This window comes from Symsagittifera roscoffensis, chromosome 3, assembly GCF_963678635.1.
Source record: "Symsagittifera roscoffensis chromosome 3, txSymRosc1.1, whole genome shotgun sequence".
Taxonomy (NCBI): Eukaryota; Metazoa; Xenacoelomorpha; order Acoela; family Convolutidae; genus Symsagittifera; species Symsagittifera roscoffensis.
This window is the reverse complement of record NC_087064.1, coordinates 29,989,658-30,009,589: the sequence shown is the minus strand read 5'-3', so window position 1 is coordinate 30,009,589 and position 19,932 is coordinate 29,989,658. Positions and strand designations below refer to the sequence as shown.

Genomic DNA, 19,932 nt, shown 5'->3' with positions numbered 1-19,932 from the left:
CGATGACACATTTATTTCGAAGTTATCTTTAAGTGATCTTTACGCGTATGCCGTGACCCAAATAACTGAAACGTTATAGGTCATTGACAAATCTTGTTAAGCTCGGGATTTTAATTGAAAAGTTTAAAGATATTCTTAACACCCAGACTCGAAGTTTTACCTTACCAGGCTCCCGTTTGTAGTTCCAGACGCAACTTTGAAAATATTTTTAGTTCATTGCAAATAACTTCATTTGGGTCAAACGGAACGTCTGCAAGATTCCAAAAGAAAGACAGAACGGGAACCACAATTTCGGCCGACACGTATTTGAGCCGAAAAGTCGAAAAATGAAAACCAACTTTTGGCTAAATTCTATGACCAGACAACTCTGGAATTAGAGACAAAACCTGAATCACACGCATTAGACTCTCGTGTAGAATGTAAGCGCCGTGGAGCTAACACTGGTTACTTTCCAATGTCATTTTTGGGATCTACTTAGCAACCCCCCCCCCCTTTCAAGAAAGGGGGAGGGGAGATTCTTTAGTAGATACAATAGGGGGGGGGGGGGGGCGGGATTGTTAAGTAGATGCCCAGGAATCTACTTAACAATCTCCCCCCCCCCTTTCAAGGAAGGGGGGAGATTCCTTAGTAGATACAACAGGTGGGGAAATTGTTAAGTAGATGCCCAGGAATCTACTTAACAATCTCCCCCCCCCCCCTTTCAAGGAAGGGGGGAGATTCCTTAGTAGATACAACAGGTGGGGAAATTGTTAAGTAGATCCATTTTGTGCAGTGTCAGTTTGCCCTTATTTGTTCATGCCGTCTGAATGTACCGTATGTTGATTTCCCTGTCGTCTCAAGTTCCTAGACAACGAGAGATCAAACTGGGGCTTAGAAGTATAGCTAAGTCGCCCTATTTGTGAATAATTGTTTGATAACAAAATATGTCGCGGTTTGTCGAATTGTATTAAGAGAGTTGTCTCTTTAGGTTAATAACTCAATAACTCAAATAAACCCTTATCACCGAACCCTGAATGTTTACGCGTATAAACAAATTTAGTCTAGTGTCCTAAAAAATTGCCGAGACTAAAAAGATTAAAACGGTCAGAAACGACTGATTAAGAGAGCAACAATTTGTTCACGCTACTGTTTGCTTAGCGGACCCAATTGCCTGAATATTTAAAATCTGTCTATCAAAAGTAAATTGACTGATTAGTTGCACCATCTTAGCCATTCAAATCAGTCGGCCTTCTGTTTGCAAGCCCAGTTTGCAAATTCTTAAAAGCTAAGCACCATCACCAACCGAATATCAAGGTTTGTGAATAATCTTTTTTTGCAACTTCAAAATGAGACCAAGTCAACATCCTCCCCTCCCTTTCATATACTTAAGAATGGCACAATGTGTGTTTTTTACTGATTTTGACAACATCAAAGAAAACTTGTCGGGATCAGGAGTGTTATCGGATCGCAGTCCTGTTGGTCGTGATTCAGATATCATAAACAATCAATAAGTTTAAGTTCTCCAAAGAAAAACTGGCATGTATTTCTTTTTGACTTACAACTGACTCACAACAGTCTATTCCGACTCACAACTGTCCATTCTGACTATCATCTGTCTAGGCAAGATGTCTGAATACTCGGCCTCGTCAGGTCAACGATGATCGTTTTTTCACTTGAACTTTTATTTATGCTGTACGATATTAACGAAGGGTACAGCATACTATTAAGATTAATCGATGGATATGTCGCATCTCGTTGAGTTTTTTTACTCTTTTTTTTTGCAGTGGTAGCTGTGGTGAGAACATTCTTTGTTACTTGCACAGCAGTCGGCTCTTATGATGGCACTTTAATTAGTCGATTCGGATTGGCTGAAAATTCCAGCTTTTGATCAAAGTTATCATCCTCCGTCCTTAATCGATTTAGGGGACAGGGCGATATAAACGTGATCGAATAAATATCCAAAAGGTCTAAATTTTATTTTTACCCACTCTTTAGGGAAATATCATGCCCTTAATTATATCAGGATCGAATATGTATAGCCTATGCAAAGTGAGAGATAGACTCAGGTTGTCAAAAAGACGGGAAAATGAATTGCGTTTCTGCAATTCATGATAAAAATGATACTGTAAGAGCTAATTTTGGAAATCAGAAAACTGCTGCCTAATGCCACCAGAGTGGTCGTCTGATAACTTCAGAGGTACAACGGACTCCACTTTATAAACAGTTCGGAACTTCAACAGACCAAAAAAATTGAACTTCCGTCAGCCAGCATTAAGGGGAAATACACACTTGGATAACCTAAAATTGAGCCATGAATCAAAATAGAAATACAACAAACTCAAGAACATTTTTTCAAAGAAAACATTTGCAATATTTCTTTGTCGCAATAATGCATACACTAAATTTATACAATTAATTGGTTAGAAAAGAAAAAACGTAAGAGGCATAGGAAAACAGTATTTAGTAAGTATTTTTTTCAAAGGGTTTCATAATAGTTTAGTGGCCGTCTTTCCTTTCGTGGCAGATGTTTAGAGGCCGTGCTTTTTGGCCACTCCAGAAAATAATCCGATATTCCAGCAAAAATAGGATATGCGAACAGCTGAATAGTAACTCAGAATAATTCGAACAACAATTTGCACCTCCATAGTTCTTGTTTTGCCTCAAAATTAGGATAATGCATGAGCACTCTATGAATCTCTTTTACTATCCCCCTTTGATCCCCAGTAACGAACTGCCATCCCTATCAGGGGCGGATCTAGGATTTTCTCGAGGGGGGGATTTACAAAAACAATTTGAAAATTTTTTCGTTTTTTTTTTGAGGTCGACCAAATTGGTTTTCCGAGCTCTCTCAAAGCACTACAGACTCTGTTTTGGTCAAAATTTCTGCGCCGCAGACAAAGTTTTGAAAAAACAGGCCAAAATAGGCGTTTTTAGGCACTTTTTGGAAAATTTTGCTGAAAAAAATCGCGTTTTTTCGGCACGCGCTCCCCCTTAAAATAGGTATATATTGGCCCCGATTGCGCTTTTATAAAAAAATGTAAGAGTCCGTCACCAAAAATGGATATCTCAAAATAGTACAAAGGGGTCGGCAGGGGGTCGAATCCCTGAAGGAAAGACGTCCCCCCCCCCCCTAAATCCGCCCCTGGATCCGCCCCTGAACTATTGCATCAATTAAGTTGAAAATGTTTATTGGTGTTCGCCTAACTGGCTTCTGGACATCCATGATTTATAGCAGAAAAAATTTCAAACACAAAATTTTTTACAAAGCTCCGATGACGACTGATATGGCTTCAGTATGATGCATAACTTAATAACTTAATCTCATGCGTTGATTTATTAAATTCGATTCTGCGAGACATGTCTGAAAAGAACTGTTTCTTTTTTCAGAAGCTGTTTTGAACCGAAAATTTGAACCAAAAATTTCTAGACAGTTTTCTCAGCAACTGAAACGGCTGGCATATCTATTTTTGTCTTAGTGGATGGCTGTAACAATGCTATCTGAATTATGATATTAGTCTTCGAATTCGATCTTAACCAGTAGCAAATTCAGACGTTTTAAAATGTCAAAATAAAACAGATCCCGGATCAAATCCTAATCTTTCAGCACGAACTTTATCAGAACACTTGTTTTAAAGTGCAAACTATAGGTCATTGAGACTATTTTAACCAGCAAATTCAATTTCAAACAAGGTTCAAAAAAGTGGATATTTTGAAATTTACTTTTCTAAATATCATTATTATTTAAGATGTATTTGTTATTGTCCTCAAAACACTAACTAGCTGGCCAAGGGCCTATTAATTTATTTTCAATTGTCATGAATAATAATCGATTTGATTTGCAATTCAGTAATTTTTGCAACTTATAGGAGGTCATTTTTCAATCTTTACACGTGTTGATTTTGAGGGAAAAAATTGTTCACGTTTTCTCAATTGTGTCAGCCTCTTAGGGATCAATTTTTGTCCTATAGACGGCCATTGAACTACATAACCAACTCTTTTTTTTCTAATTATTAGCTTTCTTCTATCATTTGAGGGGACTGTTTATTCTCTTTCTTTGTCCATCTAAATCCGGAACTTATTCTTTCCAGTGTTCATTATTTGCTGTCAAATCCACCAGAGCACGCCTCCTTTCCTCGTTATCCCTCAAAGATCCATAAAGTTCCCCAAATTGTCAAAGGTGAGAGAAAATTTCATTCGCAGGGGATGGCTGTTTTTTTTGCAAGCAACTTAATTTGTTTGATTTCGGTTTATTTATGACAAACGTTTTTTAAGCATTTTCTAAAAATTTTTGACCAAAAAAATAGTGTTTTTGACCAAAAACAAAGTTCAGCTTATTCATCCATAAATTTATTGCACACATTGTCGCTGGTAAAAGGGACCTTCAGAAAAATATTAAATTATTTGGTCAATAATGGATTTCGTGAAACAGTTCCAAGAAATCATCGAAACAATTTAGAAACTGGTGGCAAGCCAGAAACCTCAAACACATTTCTGCGGAAAAGTTTAAACCTCATAGAACATTTGACAACTTAACTTTTATCATTTTTTTCTCGGTGATTTGTAGCCACAACTATAATAAATTCAAATCTATTTGTTAATTTGATCGTTCTGCTTGCATATCTTCTGGTAGCCCTAGATACAATTGGATCGTAACTACTTTTTAAATTGAACTCTCACATGGCGTAAGTATCAGTTTGATGTTATAAATCACATAATGATTACGATATAGGGTCAAATATATATTATTTAAATAAATAAATCTAGGTTAAGGCAAGTAAAAATAGGGTACAAAGTATTGATTAGTGTTTCTAACAATTTGTACCCGCCCCTTGCGTGAAAACAGTCGTGTCGGCCATTACCTAGAAGAAATTGGAACAAATAGTGCAATCGCTTGTAGTTAGGGTTATTTAACTCCACCCTAGAAGTCGAAACCAGTTTAACCAAGGTATCGCTAAGCGTAGGAACAATAATCTAGATTTGTCTCCTATCTGGAAAAAATTCTGAACTCAATTTGAACTACAATAAACAAAGCCTAATTTCAAATAACTCTGCAACAATCTTTCCGATTCATTTGACTTTAATCTTGGATAAACTTTGGTTCACTTTTGGCTCACAAATTTATCCTAGGCTATCAAAGTCTGTCAAAACTTCCCGAATATTCTAGAACAACAGCGGAATCTAGAACTATGTCGTCATTTGTTCACGAGAAGTCGATGTTCTGGTGGCTGCTATTGTGGCAGGCGTTCGCTCTCACAGTGATGTCTATTGTCTTCTGGTACTTCAAGTCAAAACAGAGACTGCAGTTCTCAAAAAAGAACACGCCTTCAGTATTCATCACAGGTAAGTCAAATTGCTACATTTCCTAAATTCTTCATCTCTTTTTTTCATAGAAAAACTTGAAGGAAGTTTGATCAAGACAGCAAAAGAAAGCAAATAAACGTTTATCAATTATGTTTGCGGCTTCTCTGACCGTAACAGTAGTATATGCCGCAACTGTCAAAAAATTTTACTGCTCTTCCAAAAAACCCTATTTTGAAAAAAAAAAATGAATAAATCAGAATACCCAGCATACAATCAAACAGTGTACTAAATACGAATTTGTTCAGGTTGCGACAGTGGATTTGGCAAACAACTGGCTCTGCAGCTGGCGTCTGAGTCACCCGAGTGCAATGTGATCGCAGGCTGTCTCACCACCCAGGGCTGTGCCCAACTAGACTCTCTCCTTCTACCCACTCTACAAACAGTACAGGTTCGCCACTTCCTTTCATTTGTCTCCTCAAATTATTGCTACTTTTATTAACGATGTAGTACCAATAGGTCTTAATCAAGTACCTACAAACTCGAGATCTGAATTTAATCCTTGAGGTCTGAAGTGATCCAATTTTCGTCCGCTTTTCTTGCAAATGAGTGGTTTCAAACTTTTATATCTCTCATTTTTTGGGCTATCTGGCTTATACTTAAAAGATTTTGAACAATTTTTTTTTAAGAACCAGGCACGCAATTTTTATAGAATCAAAAACAAATGACGGCAAAAAGCAAACGAACGTTCCCAGTGGGCAAAACGTTAAACAGACTCACGTTATCTAACGTTAAATTACGTTAAATTAAGAGGGGGAGGGGTATTAGCGTTTCAAAACTAGTTCAATCAACTTAACCTTATACAACTTAACGTTAAATAGGGTTAAATTCGAACGTTAAATTCGAACGAAAGATAACGTTTTACACCTAGTTTAACTAGATTAAGGCTAAACCGCTACACGTCATTTAACGTCATTTAACGTTAAATAACGTGTAAACTTTCGAAGTTTTGCCCACTGGGTATAACTTGGAAGAACAAATTGAAATATTATGAAATAATATTTGAATTTGAAAAAAAAAAAATCGACATTGGACAATGAATTTGGGACCAAGTTAACATCCTCCCCCCAAAGCCGTTTGAGGGGGGGGGGGGAGATGTTAACTTGGTTCTGAGTTAGAAATTTTCAGCCAATCAGAATCGAGCATTTTACATGCAGCGCTTAGCAAATTTAATGCAAATTAAAGGCTGGGGTGGAAGATCTCAACTTGGTCTAAGGGGGGAGGGGGGATGTTAACTTGATCCTGAATTTGTTATTACTGACTATTTACTACCTAATTACTAATTTTTTTTATTGTGCGTTTCTATTTAGGTTGACGTCACTAGTGAAGAAAGTGTGCGCGAAGCGAAAAGACGGGTTGAGAAAATGCTGGTGAATGGGGAGGGGCTGTGGGGGTTGGTGAACAATGCGGGCGTTGCCTCCATTCCTGGTGCTACTGATTGGATGGACAAAAGAGACATCGTCGGGTGCTTAAACGTTAATATCATAGGTGAGTCCATTTCGCTCATTTTACTGTCAGCACTGGCATTAATTTTAATTTCCGCTCTAATTAATTTTCAAAATAAGCGGATCTAAGATTTTTTGAGATGGAGAGGGGGATTTTCAAGAGGGGGGTTTTCTTACCCAAGCTCATTTACGAGGTAACTCATTTTCCAAACAAAAGCACTACGTTTTCCGGAGAAAAAGCGCCAATTTTTTTAAATTATGTTTAAGCTATCACAAAATGTAATCCAACTGTCATTCTCGATCTCAGAAACTATTTTCTTTTTTTTTCACGTCGCTAAAAGACAAGCAAAAAAATCAAATGGTGATTTTGAGGATTTATTCAGTCGACTCTGACCTTTCTAGTTTACTAAGGAACCCCAATTTCTTTTTATTTGTCTTTTAACTTTGTTTTCCTCTAAAAAGCCTTACGCCTTTAACTTGGTTCTAAAATATAAAGCCTTTAATTTGGTTCTAATACTGACAATGTCCTGTCGAAACCTAAATCCCAAACCTCGACTTGGGTCCTCCCAATTTTGCAGTTCGTTCAACCTGAAACCTGATTTTAATTCGCCAGATTATTGTATTGGGTCAAAGCGAACGCTTGAATCGGAGATTATTGTGGACTCAAGAACTTTAAGGGTTTTTGCAACACTAATCTCGATCCTTTTGCACGCTCGAACACAAGCTGCCTATTCGTGCCTGAAAATTACGATCGTTTGAAGCAACCACGTTTCCAGGAATTTTAATCTTCTAAAATTAGCTTCAAATTTAGGGGAACCTAGGAGAAATTGACCGGTCAACCTGCTCAAAATAGATACCTTATCAGTTCGTTGAATGTGCATTAGAAACTGGTCTATGAAATTCAGAGGCGTTTTCTTAGAATTTAGAAATCAACCTAATTCTCCGAATTGCTATGTTCGGTATTTGACATGGCTCAAAGGTTACCGACTGAACTTGCACCGATTCTGTATCATTCAAATATAACTTAGGCCTTAAACTTAAGTTTACAACCTTGGAAGGTTGTTAACCTCTGAACTTAACCAATCTGGTTATTGAATTGCCAAACTTATTTATAACGGGCATTCCAAGTTAAGACTTTTGAACAAACAAGTTGACAATTTGGAGTGACAGTGACTAATTCGACTGCATGTAAGAAGTCTCCGCTCTGAAGAACTCTTTTGAAGCGATTTGATTCGAAACCTGAACGAGTATAGTAGTTATGATGTAAGCGATAGGCACACGACGTAATTATCTCGGCTCTCATTAACAATCCCCAAAGACAATGGCATCTAGCAGAACTAGGTAACTAGGTAAACCATGTGCAAATTTTGAAGCAAACTCAATCATTTTTGCAGTGGGGAGAATACTTTTTTAAAATCCAGCAGCAAAAATACGACTGTTTTAGAAAACGGCAAACAACATGTGCTTTTTAGGGCTAATGGACGTGACGAGACAGTTCCTGCCTCTGGTTAAGAAGGCGAAGGGGAGGATAGTGAATGTGAGCAGCATCAACGGCAGATTCGGATTCGGAAACTCCATCTACTGTGCATCCAAGTTCGCCGTAGAAGGATTCTCCGACTCAATCAGGTAGCTCGTCTACAAATACATTTTCAATCAATTTAATCGAATTTCTCAGCTCACAGATCCTCAGGTCACCGCAATTAATGATTTATACAGTTGTGAAACACAGTCAATAGTAACTACTTGACAGGCTTAAAATATTAAAATTTATTGATTGAGTTTCATTTTTGGTGAAGGTATATTTTTGGAAAAATACAAAACATTTTTAAAAGACCCTGATGCTTGAATGCTGATTGAATCCCTTTTCTGACTTCAGACGTGAGTTAGCCTCTTGGGGAGTGCAGGTGGCTGTGATTGAGCCAGGGTTCTTCCGCACCAGTCTGACCAACAATGACGATGACCGGATAGTGGAGAGCTTCCTCAACAGGTTCAACCAGCTGGAAAGGGACAACAGAGCCCTCTACCTCGCTTATGGATCAAAGTTCGCAGAGAAAAGTAAGAAAATTTAAAAATTGGTCAAATCTTGATAAATATATTTCAAATCTGTATAAATCAACTTTTTAACACTTAATCGAAAACTACATAATTGGCTCTCATAGACTTTCTTGCCCTCAGACACTCAAATAGAACTTTCAAATGAGACATTTCTTCGATCTCTTCTAAAATTGAAACCAACGCTCATGGGAATCTTTTGTCTTCAGATGCCAAATTGCTACGTGAACACTTGTCTGCTCAACGACTCAACACAAACCTGCGGTTGGTCACAAACAAAATGCAGCACGCGCTCTTCTCGAAGCTGCCCCGCACCAGATACGCATGCGGACCCGATGCCAAATTTTTCTGGATACCAATGGCAATGCTGCCAACTGCAATCAGCGACTGGATCATCGGACTGGCTCTCAACAAAAGTTGTTGTCCGGAAGGCGAATTGTGGGCATTATAATTGCATACGATGGAAGTACATGCCATCAGCTTTTGCTAAAACTATTTCGAAAAAACATCGAAGCTTTAATTTCAAAAACTCTCAAACCAGGCAATTAAATTGGTAGCTTTCTGCAATAAATTTGTTGCAACAGTATTTCATGTTCACCTGCTAGTAGTGGCATTAATTATCAAATTCAAAGCTTTTTTAATAAAAAAAATATCAATATAACAAGCAGTCTTTTCAAATACCACGAAGTTTTAGCTTGAACTTACAGTTATAAATGCGGCGTACTTGCGTAGAGCAACTCCAGGATTTTTTGGACTTAGGCACACTGAAACTAAAGATTATATAGCTTCGCAAAAGTTTTTGTAATACATGACAGTTAGAACTTAATTTAGCTATTGAAACATTAGCTCTTCAATCACAATTGATTAGATTTTGGTTCGATTTAAAATAACACAAGGTGATTTCTATATCATTAACGAAACCAGGGGCGGATTAAGTGGGGGGATTCGGGTACTATTTTGAGATATCCATATTTGGTGACGGCCCTAAAATTTTCTAAAGGTGACTTTGTCGCCAATAATTAATAATTTCTATGGGGGAGCGCGCTCCGAAAAGCGCAAACTTTTGGTCAAAAGTTTCCGAAAAGTGACTAAATACGTCTTTTTGGCCTGTTTTTTCAAGATTTTGCGCGCAGCGCAGGAAAATTTGACCAGAACAAGGTCTTTGGCTTCGGGAGAGCTCGGAAAATATAAAATCAATTTGGTCGACCGAAAATTTTTTGAAAATTTGCCCCTCCCTTGAGAAAGTCTTAGCTCTGGCCTCTGAACGAAACGAATGCTAAACAAATCAAGGATAAAAGCTGCTAAATCGGCCGATCAAACATTTAGGAAATCTTACAATGAAAAAATTTACAAGCAGTTTGAACAAGCTAAAAATCAAACGCTATTAGGCAGGCAAGAAATTTTTGTTTCGATCATTTGAAAAAAGGGAGAAATTGGTGTTCGGGAGTGTTTTAGGTTTTTCTTTTTCTTTATGTTTGCCTGGGTTGAGTGATGTATCATATTTCAGTCATGATTCGAACGGCATTTAAAAATTTCCAAAAAACGACCAACTATCAAGAAAAACAGGTTTAAATTTTTTAATTTTTATTAGTCTTGACTCGCGGAAAAAATGCGAGCGAGCAGACTTACAATAGCCTAGAAGTTTTTGTGGCCTAAAATAACTAAGTAACGTTGTTATTTTGTGTTACTTTTTTTGTTTTCTTGAATTTTTTCTGACAAAAAAGGTGGCCCAATTTGCCTATTTTACTTTGAATTCGAATATTGTTAAGTTTCTTTTTTTTTCAGATCCTTTTATCACATAACGCAGAAAAACAAACGTAACTAATTTGAAAAAAATATATTTCGAACCACAAGTTTTTCCCGTCTCAAGCAGTTGTGTTACCTCTATGCCAAATGCGCCGGATAGTTGATTGAGTTTAAATTTATACATACCAATCGTTAACAAGGCCGAAAATACTTAAAAACCATTCATGCCAAAAAACCAAAAAACGTTCCAAAGAAAATTCTAATTACCCCCTTCCAAAAGAACACACACGCACACAAAACTTTTTTCAATAATCAAAAGACCCATTAGGAGGCCACTAAGTTGCGATAAAATAAGCTGAAACGCATTCAACCAAAAAAGAAAAATTTTCATGAGAAAAATTTTAAAAACTTGAGTTAATAAAATTTGATACAAAATAAAAAGCAAGTTTCGATTAGGCCGGATATTCAAAATGCTAAATGCTCAAAATGACGCACAAACAATTCGGCCAAAAACAATTCAGCCAATTTGAAATTCAGACAATTCAGCCAAAAATATACAGACCAGTCAGCCTAAGCCAATCAGCCAGTTTTACAAAACACTAGATTGGAAAGAAAAAAAACCCAGAATTGGAGCTATTTCTTGGTTTAAGGTCGCCGGTGGGCGCGCTACGAGCGCGTCGCCGCTTTGCGGCGATAACCGGCTCTAAGTTTTTCGTATAGAGTCCTACCCTCTGTAGGCAAGCTCGCAACACGTTGGCGCGACTGCGGCGGTCACTACTATTGGCTGAATTGTCTCTGGCTGAATTGTCTGCATATTTTTGGCTGAATTGTCTGAATTTCAAATCGGGATTTAATTTGGAGACTCAACCGTAAAAAATGGCTAATTTAATAACCAGAACTGTGCAGTTGATCCGAAGTGAGCTCAATAAGAAAAGAAATTTGAAACAACAACATTTTAACACTTAATGTGAACGAAATGCCTCCCGGGACAAGTCACTTCGTTCAATAAAGTCAAAGAGACCATTAAAACTAAAAATCAATGCCATTTTGATTTCGCACCAGATGTACTGTTCTAAATAACAGAAGGCGAATTTTATTAACTTGACAAACTATTTCGAGTGAACAATTCAATTCGCAAAAAAAACAAATTTAAGCTGAAAAAATTTTAGCTAGAAGAAAATGAAATAAAAAGTAACACGACCGACCTGTAAGAATGGAAATTCATTTTTTTCGATAAAAAGTAGAATAGACAATTTTAAGAAGAACAGACATTTGTTCGAGATATTAGAACCAAATTAGAACAAATTCCCTCCCAAAAAATTTCAACACCAGGATCTAGAAACCTTCACTCAGAGATTTTCATGCTTTCCGGATGCAAGAAAAACAGCAAAACATTGAGAAATTTCTACGAATGATTAAAAAATGTAAGAATTTTGAAAAATACATTTATTTTTTGCGCTCGGATTCTTTTCTCCGAGCTCTCGTTACAGGTGCTTGGATTGTGCCATAATTGGTTGCAGTGTTTTCCGGAATTTTCATTTGATTTTTCTTACAAAAAACACCACTAACACAAATGCAAATCTGAACTTGGTGTCCCCAAAAGAAAATAAAAAGAGAATACAAACATAGAATAGCCCTGGAAAAAATTAAAACTTGGCACAGAATTACAGCTGGACATAGCAATCACAAGCAAAAAAACTGCAAAAACTAATAAAATTTAACTCGCCAAAATGACAAAAAAAACTTAACGAATTAGGCTATCGAACTAAATTTGCCACTTCAAAGCCAAACTCATTACCAACGGTTCACTGAGACATGGCAACTTAGTTGCTTCCCACATGCTTGAGTAATAAACGCCAGGCAACAATATGTGTCATTTAATTGACGGATCTAGCTCATGCTCCTAGGACATGCTTGACTGCCAAAAACCGGTCAGCAATGATCCAGCTAATATTTAGCGGACATAACTCAAATGAGCATAAAAGCTGTGCAGTTGATCTGAAGAACAGAACTCACATAAGAAAACAGGCGCAGCTGGGGTAAACAAAGCTGCGTAGACTGTCTACTATTCAAAACATTGCCCATAGTAACCCACTTAAAAAACAAACATATGCTTGACTACTTTTTTTGCATGCACTTGAAATGAAGACGACGATTAACGCACCTCAGTTAATCAAAAAATCTTGCAGTGAAATGTTCGATTACGGCTGAAAAAATTGACTGACTACATGAAAGTAGAACACACTAAGCACTTAAGGTTGATAGTGTAATATAGCTTTTACCAAATTTATGGGGCAACGTTTTAATTTTTGGAAATAGTTCTGACCTTCAAGCTGAAACTAAATTAGAACTAGTTCTTTGAATTGGCGAGTTTGCTTTTTTCTCGGCTGTTATATATTCTTTTTGACTGAGAATTTGCATGTCAACTCGCTGCTAATGAAAAATTATTTTGAAGTTTAGAGCTTCAAGTTATATTAAAAAAAACTGACCGCTGAAAAAGCGCAATCATTTTGGTTTGCTCTTTTAACAGTTCAAATGTTATTAATAAAGTTCGTTTGCATTTTCAACTCCACATCACTGTTTCAAGGTCAGAATTATTTCGGAAATTTAAGACGTTGTCCGGTAAATTTGTCAAAAGCTATAAGTTACTTGCAAATAATGCCCTGCAAACTGCAAATACATAACTAAGCTTTGCAGTGAACTGTGCAGCTTAGAATAAAATGATTTCTATAGCATGATTTAACTCCAGTGTTTACTTCTGTGTTAAATAGCATGCAAATCCAAACCAGGATACCAGAATACTGTTCAGGTAGCACAAAATGTTCCGATCATAGTCTTAAAAAAAATTTTCTTTCAAATTAGTGTCGTTTGTTTCAGCGCGGTGTGATAAAAAGATCTGAAGAAAAAAACTACGACTTAGACATATTCGACAGTCATAGTGAAACAAGCAAACTGGACAACACTTTTGGATAAAAAATGATCAGAAATACAAAAAAAATCATTAAAAAAATACAGTTTTTGTTTTTTGCAGGAATTTAGTTGAGTTTAATTCTCAAAATGGCGTTGAAAACTCCAAAATTTATTTATACTTGAGTAGAACTAACAGTGAGCATGAATAAGCTATTGTATCGGCCTAAGTTAATCATAAATACGCATGCTCGCTCGCTTTACTCGCTCGAAATTAGACGAAAACTCAAAAAATTCAAACCAAATTTTTCTTGAAAATGGAAATAAGTTTTGAAAATTCTAAATGCTCAAATTACAATTTAAAATGATATTCACCCGACCCATTAGAATGATTTTTTATGGTACCTGTTTTCGCGCGGTAAACAAAAAAAGCTGAAACACTCGAATACAAACGATTGGAACATTTAATTTTAGATCTAGGAAACTTTGACATTGCACTAATACAGCTCAAATATTACAGAAATTCTTCAAATTTGTTTTTATTTTTTTCCATCAATCACTATTCGCTACAAAACTCCTCCGGAATGATTAATATCAAAACCTCCTTCACTGGAATGAAGCGACAAGAAACCTACAATTTCTGTCCATTTCATGCAAAAATAAATAAAGAACCAGAAATTCAAATTCAAATTTTTGAGTTCAAATTCAAATTTTTTTTCGAGAATTAACTTAATGGGAATACCCAAGTCTTTTTGTCTCGAAAAAAAACTATTCAAAATGCAACAATTGTCCAGGACATTTGGTTTTCAGACGAAACTGTCCCGGAAATTGCCGCACTAGTAACTGACCTGATTAATTTAGTAAGCTCTCAGTAGAAAGTAATAATTCGATAAGATCACGTAACTCTGCAATTAGGGCAGAAACTTCTTTCAGCAGCTTACTAGAGGCAAAAATAACATAGGACTCAAATCATTAACACATACAATTTTTGTTTGATTGATTACCCGATTTTAGGTTTTTCAATTTCAAATGATAACCGAATTACAAAACTTTTGTCGGACCCGAGATTCAAACTTCCGAATTTCTGATCTTGAAACTTTTGTCTGCACCGCTCGCCCAACGCGCTCTGAAATTTCAATTTTTCTTCTTACAAACTTTGTCTGAGGCCGACTGTGTGTTATGATACTCATAGATTTGAATTATAGAACGCTCCAACAAACGCAAAAAAAAACAAAGAGTTAAAGATGACCAGAACAAATCCATGAAATTGATTTCGTAAAAACACTTTCGGGCAATTGTGGTTGGGACATTAATGTCTGGTACAATTTGATAATTTTGGACGGTTTTGTCAAGCACACAAATATCTGCAACGCAAATTTCAATGCACCGATAATATCAGCATCAATTTAGGTAATCAATTTTAAATTGCCCAATTCTTGCTGCCCACCAAGCTTCTACACCACCCAATTAAATGAGTTTTTGGACAAACTATTTCAATGAGGTCTAAGGTTGAAAACTTGTTCCTAATAAGTTCGATGGAAAGCTCGATGGTAAAAAAATTCAATAGTTAAAAACCCAAAAAAAGCTAAGCCTCAAATATAGTCCAGATTACTGTGAAAGTAGCAGCAAGGAAACTGAACGTTTCAGTAAACAAATAAATGTCAAGTGCAGTTGTAGAACATAGAAATTAGACAGTCGCAAAAATGGAAATGATTCGAAAAATTGTAGATTATAAGATCCTGCAAAAATCAAGATCAAACAAGGATAGCCGGTTACTGTGCAAGTAGCACAGAGTGTTCCGACCACAGTCTTGAAAAAAAAATGTGTTCTCAAATTGGTGTCATTTTTTTTCTGCATGTTGTGATAAAAAAAATCTGAACAAAAAAAAAACAGAACGAAAAAACAGAACATAAGCATATTTGAGAGTCATAGTAAAATCGATCAATTGGAAAACAGTTTTTGAACAAAAACGAGAAAAACGAAAAAAAAAATAATGAATAATTTCTGCAGAAATGCGCTATAAACTCCAAAAGCTATCTTTACTGGAGTAAAACTAAATTTTCACGGCTTAAATTAACTACCTCGCAATTACTTGCTAATGCAATTACTAACTATCTTACTACTTAGCTCAAAATTAGACCAAAAATCAAAAACTTCAAATCAATTTTTCTCGATACGGTGAAATATTTTTTGAACTTTGTTAATGTCCTTCGAATCACGACTAAAGGGGATTTAATATGTTATATGACTCAACCCTGTCCAATGATTATTTTTGGTAGCTGTTTTTTCGGGGAAAAAATCAAACACACCCGAATCCAAAGTTTCTTCCCATTTTCAATTATCGGAGCAGCAAAACTGGTTTTAATATAAGAGTATTTTTTTGAACCACTCGTTTTTGTAAAAATAAATGAACGAAGCTAGTAATCATTTGGAACCAACCAAGAAGAAAACAGTGACTTTTAAATTAATTGCCTTCAATAGCTTTTTCAAAAATTCCATATTTTCCTTCATGGAAAACTTCATGACACTGTTCAAAGTCAAAATAACTGAATTTGAAAAAACTAGACTGATAGATAAGTTTTGATTTTTAATCTGAAAGTTTAAAAATGAAGTAACCAAATTACATGTGAATTTCACAACAATTTTCATTGTAATTTGTAGAAAAAAAAAACTAGAATTAGAGCTCCGCTTCAATAATGGTTTTGATGTTCGAGCTTCACAAAATAGAAGCTTAAAAAATCTTAGCAGAACTTGAAAACTCATAACAGAACTTAAAAGGAAATCAAAATATTAAGTACAAAAAAGTAAAAAATGAGCGTGAACAAACGCTAAGTTTTGTTTCTGGAAAAAAGGCAGAATATTCATCACGACCAATACAAGTGACAATCGCTTCCTTCCGTGACAATACAGATTTCAACAAAAATTAAGTTTGGAAAAGTTAACTCGCAGTATGACAACATAGGCGCTACGCGCAATACACCGAAGGCATAGAAACTGAAGCAAAAACCAAACAACTTGAACAACTAATAATTGAAGAATAACAGTACTAGAACAAAAAATCGTACTAATACATGTATACACCAAAATTTTGCTATATCGAGAAAGAGCCTGAAATAACAGTTCTAGAACTAAAAATCGTACTAACACATGTATAGGTTAAATTTTTGATATATCAACGAAGATCATAAAATAACACTTCTAGAACTAAAAATCGTACTAACACATGTATACACCAAAATTTTACTATATTGACAAAGAGCCTGAAATAACAGTTCGTGAGCTAAAAATCGTACGAACACATGTATACACCAAAATTTTGCTATATTGGCAAAGATCATGAAATAACAGTTCGAGAGCTAAAAATCGTACTAACACATGTATACGTCAAATTTTTGCTATATTGACAAAGATCATGGAATAACAGTTCTAGAGCTAAAAATCGTACTAACACATGTATACACCAAAATTTTGCTATATTGACAAAGATCATGGAATAACAGTTCGAGAACTAAAAATGGTACTAACACATGTATACAATAAAATTTTGATATATTGACAAAGATCATGAAATAACAGTTCGAGAACTAAAAATCGTAATAACACATGTATACACTAAAATTTTGATATATTGACATAGATCATAAAATAACAGTTCGAGAACTAAAAATGGTACTAACACATGTATACGCTAAAATATTGCTATATTGACGAAGAGCCTGAAATAACAATTCTAGAGCTAAAATCGTACTAACACATGTATACACCAATATTTTGCTATATCGACAGAGCCTGAATAAACGTTGTAGAACTAAAAATCTTACTAACACATATATACACCAAAATTTTGCTATATTGACAAAGAGCCTGAAATATTGACAAAGGATTTGAAATAACAATCGTAGAACTAAATGTCGTACTTACGCATTGTAGATCAATTTCTATAGCTATAATAAAATACAAAAGATTGTGTTTGTATGTGTAGCAAAACGCCTCCTGTTTTACACCTAATACAAGTATACACAGGCCAGTTAATTGAAACTACAGTGTACCTATTACAAGTATACACAGATCAGTTAAACTAAAGAAACTGTGTACCTAATACAAGTATACACGATCAGTTGATTGAAACTACAGTGTACCTAATACAAGTATACACAGCAGTTGAAAAAAACTGTGTACCTAATACAAGTATACACAGACCAGTTGATTGAAATTACAGTGTACCTAATACAAGTATACACAGCAGTTGAAATAGAAAAACTGTGTACCTAATACAAGTATACACAGATCAGTTGATTGAAACTACAGTGTACCTAATACAAGTATACACAGCAGTTGAAAAAAAACTGTGTACCTAATACAAGTATACACAGACCAGTTGATTGAAACTAGTGTACCTAATACAAGTATACACAAAAGTTGAAATAGAATAACTGTGTACCTAATACAAGTATATTATAAATAGACATGAAAAAATATATATGAACAAATAACCAAACAAACAGACCCATAATATGAATAAATGAAAATAAATAAATGAAATAAATACACATACATAAATAATAAAAGCAAAACTAAATGAAAGAAAGAATAATTCAATAAATATAGAAATAAATATCAACAAATAAACAAAACACACCTGAAAAATAAATAAGGAATAAAAAAATAAATCAATACATAAATAAATAAATAAATACATAAATAAATACATAAATAAATAAATAAATAAATAAAAGCAAAAGTGAAATGTACAAATAATTAAATAGACATGAAAAAATATATATGAACAAATAACCAAACAAACAGACCCATAATATAAATAAATGAAAATAAATAAATTAAATAAATACACACGCAGAAATAATAAAAGCAAAACTAAATGAAAGAAAGAAAAATTAAATAAATAAACAAAACACGTGATAAAAACAAACAAAAATAAATATGTACATACATAAATTATAAATAAATATAAGCAAACTAAACATAATTAAATAAATAGAAGAACAGATAATTAAATAAATAAAGATGAACAAATAAAGAAACAAACATACGCAATCACGTGACATAGCGCGATATAGTCCAGCCCACATGATAATTGATAACTGTGGACGTTATTTGTCGACACTTGACAACAGACATTAAAAAAAAACCCATTACACGATACCATAACACCTTGACTAAAGTCTTCGGTGTAACCAGTGTTTGCGTGTTTAAAAATCGCCTTCTTAATTAAGAAAAGTCTATCCTTATATGCTTTTCCACATTTTATGCTTTTTCACAATTTGTTTTTAAGCTTATTCAGAAAGAAGCGCAAAGTAAAGTACTTACTAGCAAGTTTTAAGTAAAAATACTAGTAAGTATAATAGGGTTTATAAGCAGTAAGTTGAACCAAAGTTTGACACAGCCTCGCATACATTGACAGCGCATACATAATCTAACAAAGAGAGCAGGTTGATGTGCACATTCGTTAAAAACTGAAAAAAAAGTTTTACCTTTTTCTTCAAATTATGGTCGTTTTTTTTGTGCGTGATGTGAAGAGAAAAGTAAAGAAATTACGCATTTGTCTTCGACATGAAAAATTTAAAACAAATTAGACTAAAACTCAAAAACTTCAGAAAAAACTTTTCACGACAATGGGACATTTTGAATTTTTTTTCAAAGTTTCTTCGAAATGACGACTGAAAGGGTTTTACTACGATATTTGCATTAGCAGAAACGACCCAATTTGACATTTTTGTGCATACTCTTCTAACGAATTCGGTTTACTAGCAACTGCTCAAACCTCAGAAAATTAGCAAGGACATATTTAGTTTTAGTTTCTAATCGAGCGGGGGGACTACAGCTACGCTCATGATCAATTTTCAGATTTACGCTTATATCAAACTCGCTTTGGCTTAAAGAGTTTCAAGAGCCTGTTTTCGCCAAAGTCATGCTGTTATGATTCGTTGAAAAAAACCGTAAATTTACCCGACAGATAACTTCCAAATCTCTCTTGTCTCAGATCAATATAAAAACACTTATATTTTGGGTTGACATGATTAATAAAAAGGTTCCAAATATACACCTGAGATGAGCTAAGCTGGAGCTAGTGTTTTCAAAGAAAATTCTGCTATAATCTATCATACACTTGGAAGCGGTTTCAACTACCCAAGTCTGTTTGCTGTAGAAGCAAGATGGCCACGGTGTCTGGCACTGGCACTCGCAATGATAAATAGGATGTCAGAAACTGATATTTTACGAAAAAGAAGCTTTTTTCTCTTTTAACACCTATAGCACAAATAAAACCAGGCAATGTTTCTAAAATATATATTCACAAAACTGCTGCAACAAATCAAAACTTTTGAAGATTTAACGCTTCAAACTGATAGAAGCACTGACAGATCATGCTTTGCACTAATTTGTCACTGAAAGCACTTAAACTGTTACCAAACTGAAGAGAAAACAA

The 19,932-nt window shown here is 34.9% G+C and overlaps 1 protein-coding gene across 3 annotated transcripts; it reads left to right on the top strand.

The window, feature by feature from the left end:
- The first annotated feature begins 1,177 nt into the window (after positions 1 to 1,177).
- On the top strand, positions 1,178 to 9,460 carry LOC134841396 (retinol dehydrogenase 16-like). 3 transcript variants are annotated; one of them, XM_063857360.1, is made up of 7 exons: positions 1,178 to 1,293; positions 5,144 to 5,319; positions 5,586 to 5,728; positions 6,648 to 6,825; positions 8,255 to 8,408; positions 8,659 to 8,837; positions 9,044 to 9,460. In XM_063857360.1, exons 2-7 carry the CDS (start codon positions 5,166 to 5,168, stop codon positions 9,283 to 9,285), a joined length of 1,050 nt encoding a protein of 349 aa, XP_063713430.1. In that variant the 5' UTR covers positions 1,178 to 1,293; positions 5,144 to 5,165; the 3' UTR covers positions 9,286 to 9,460. The 3 variants fall into 3 exon arrangements, with proteins under 3 accessions (XP_063713430.1, XP_063713428.1, XP_063713427.1); XM_063857358.1 differs by lacking the exon at positions 1,178 to 1,293 and adding an exon at positions 3,538 to 4,156; XM_063857357.1 differs by lacking the exon at positions 1,178 to 1,293 and adding an exon at positions 4,169 to 4,661.
- The last annotated feature ends 10,472 nt before the right edge of the window (positions 9,461 to 19,932 follow it).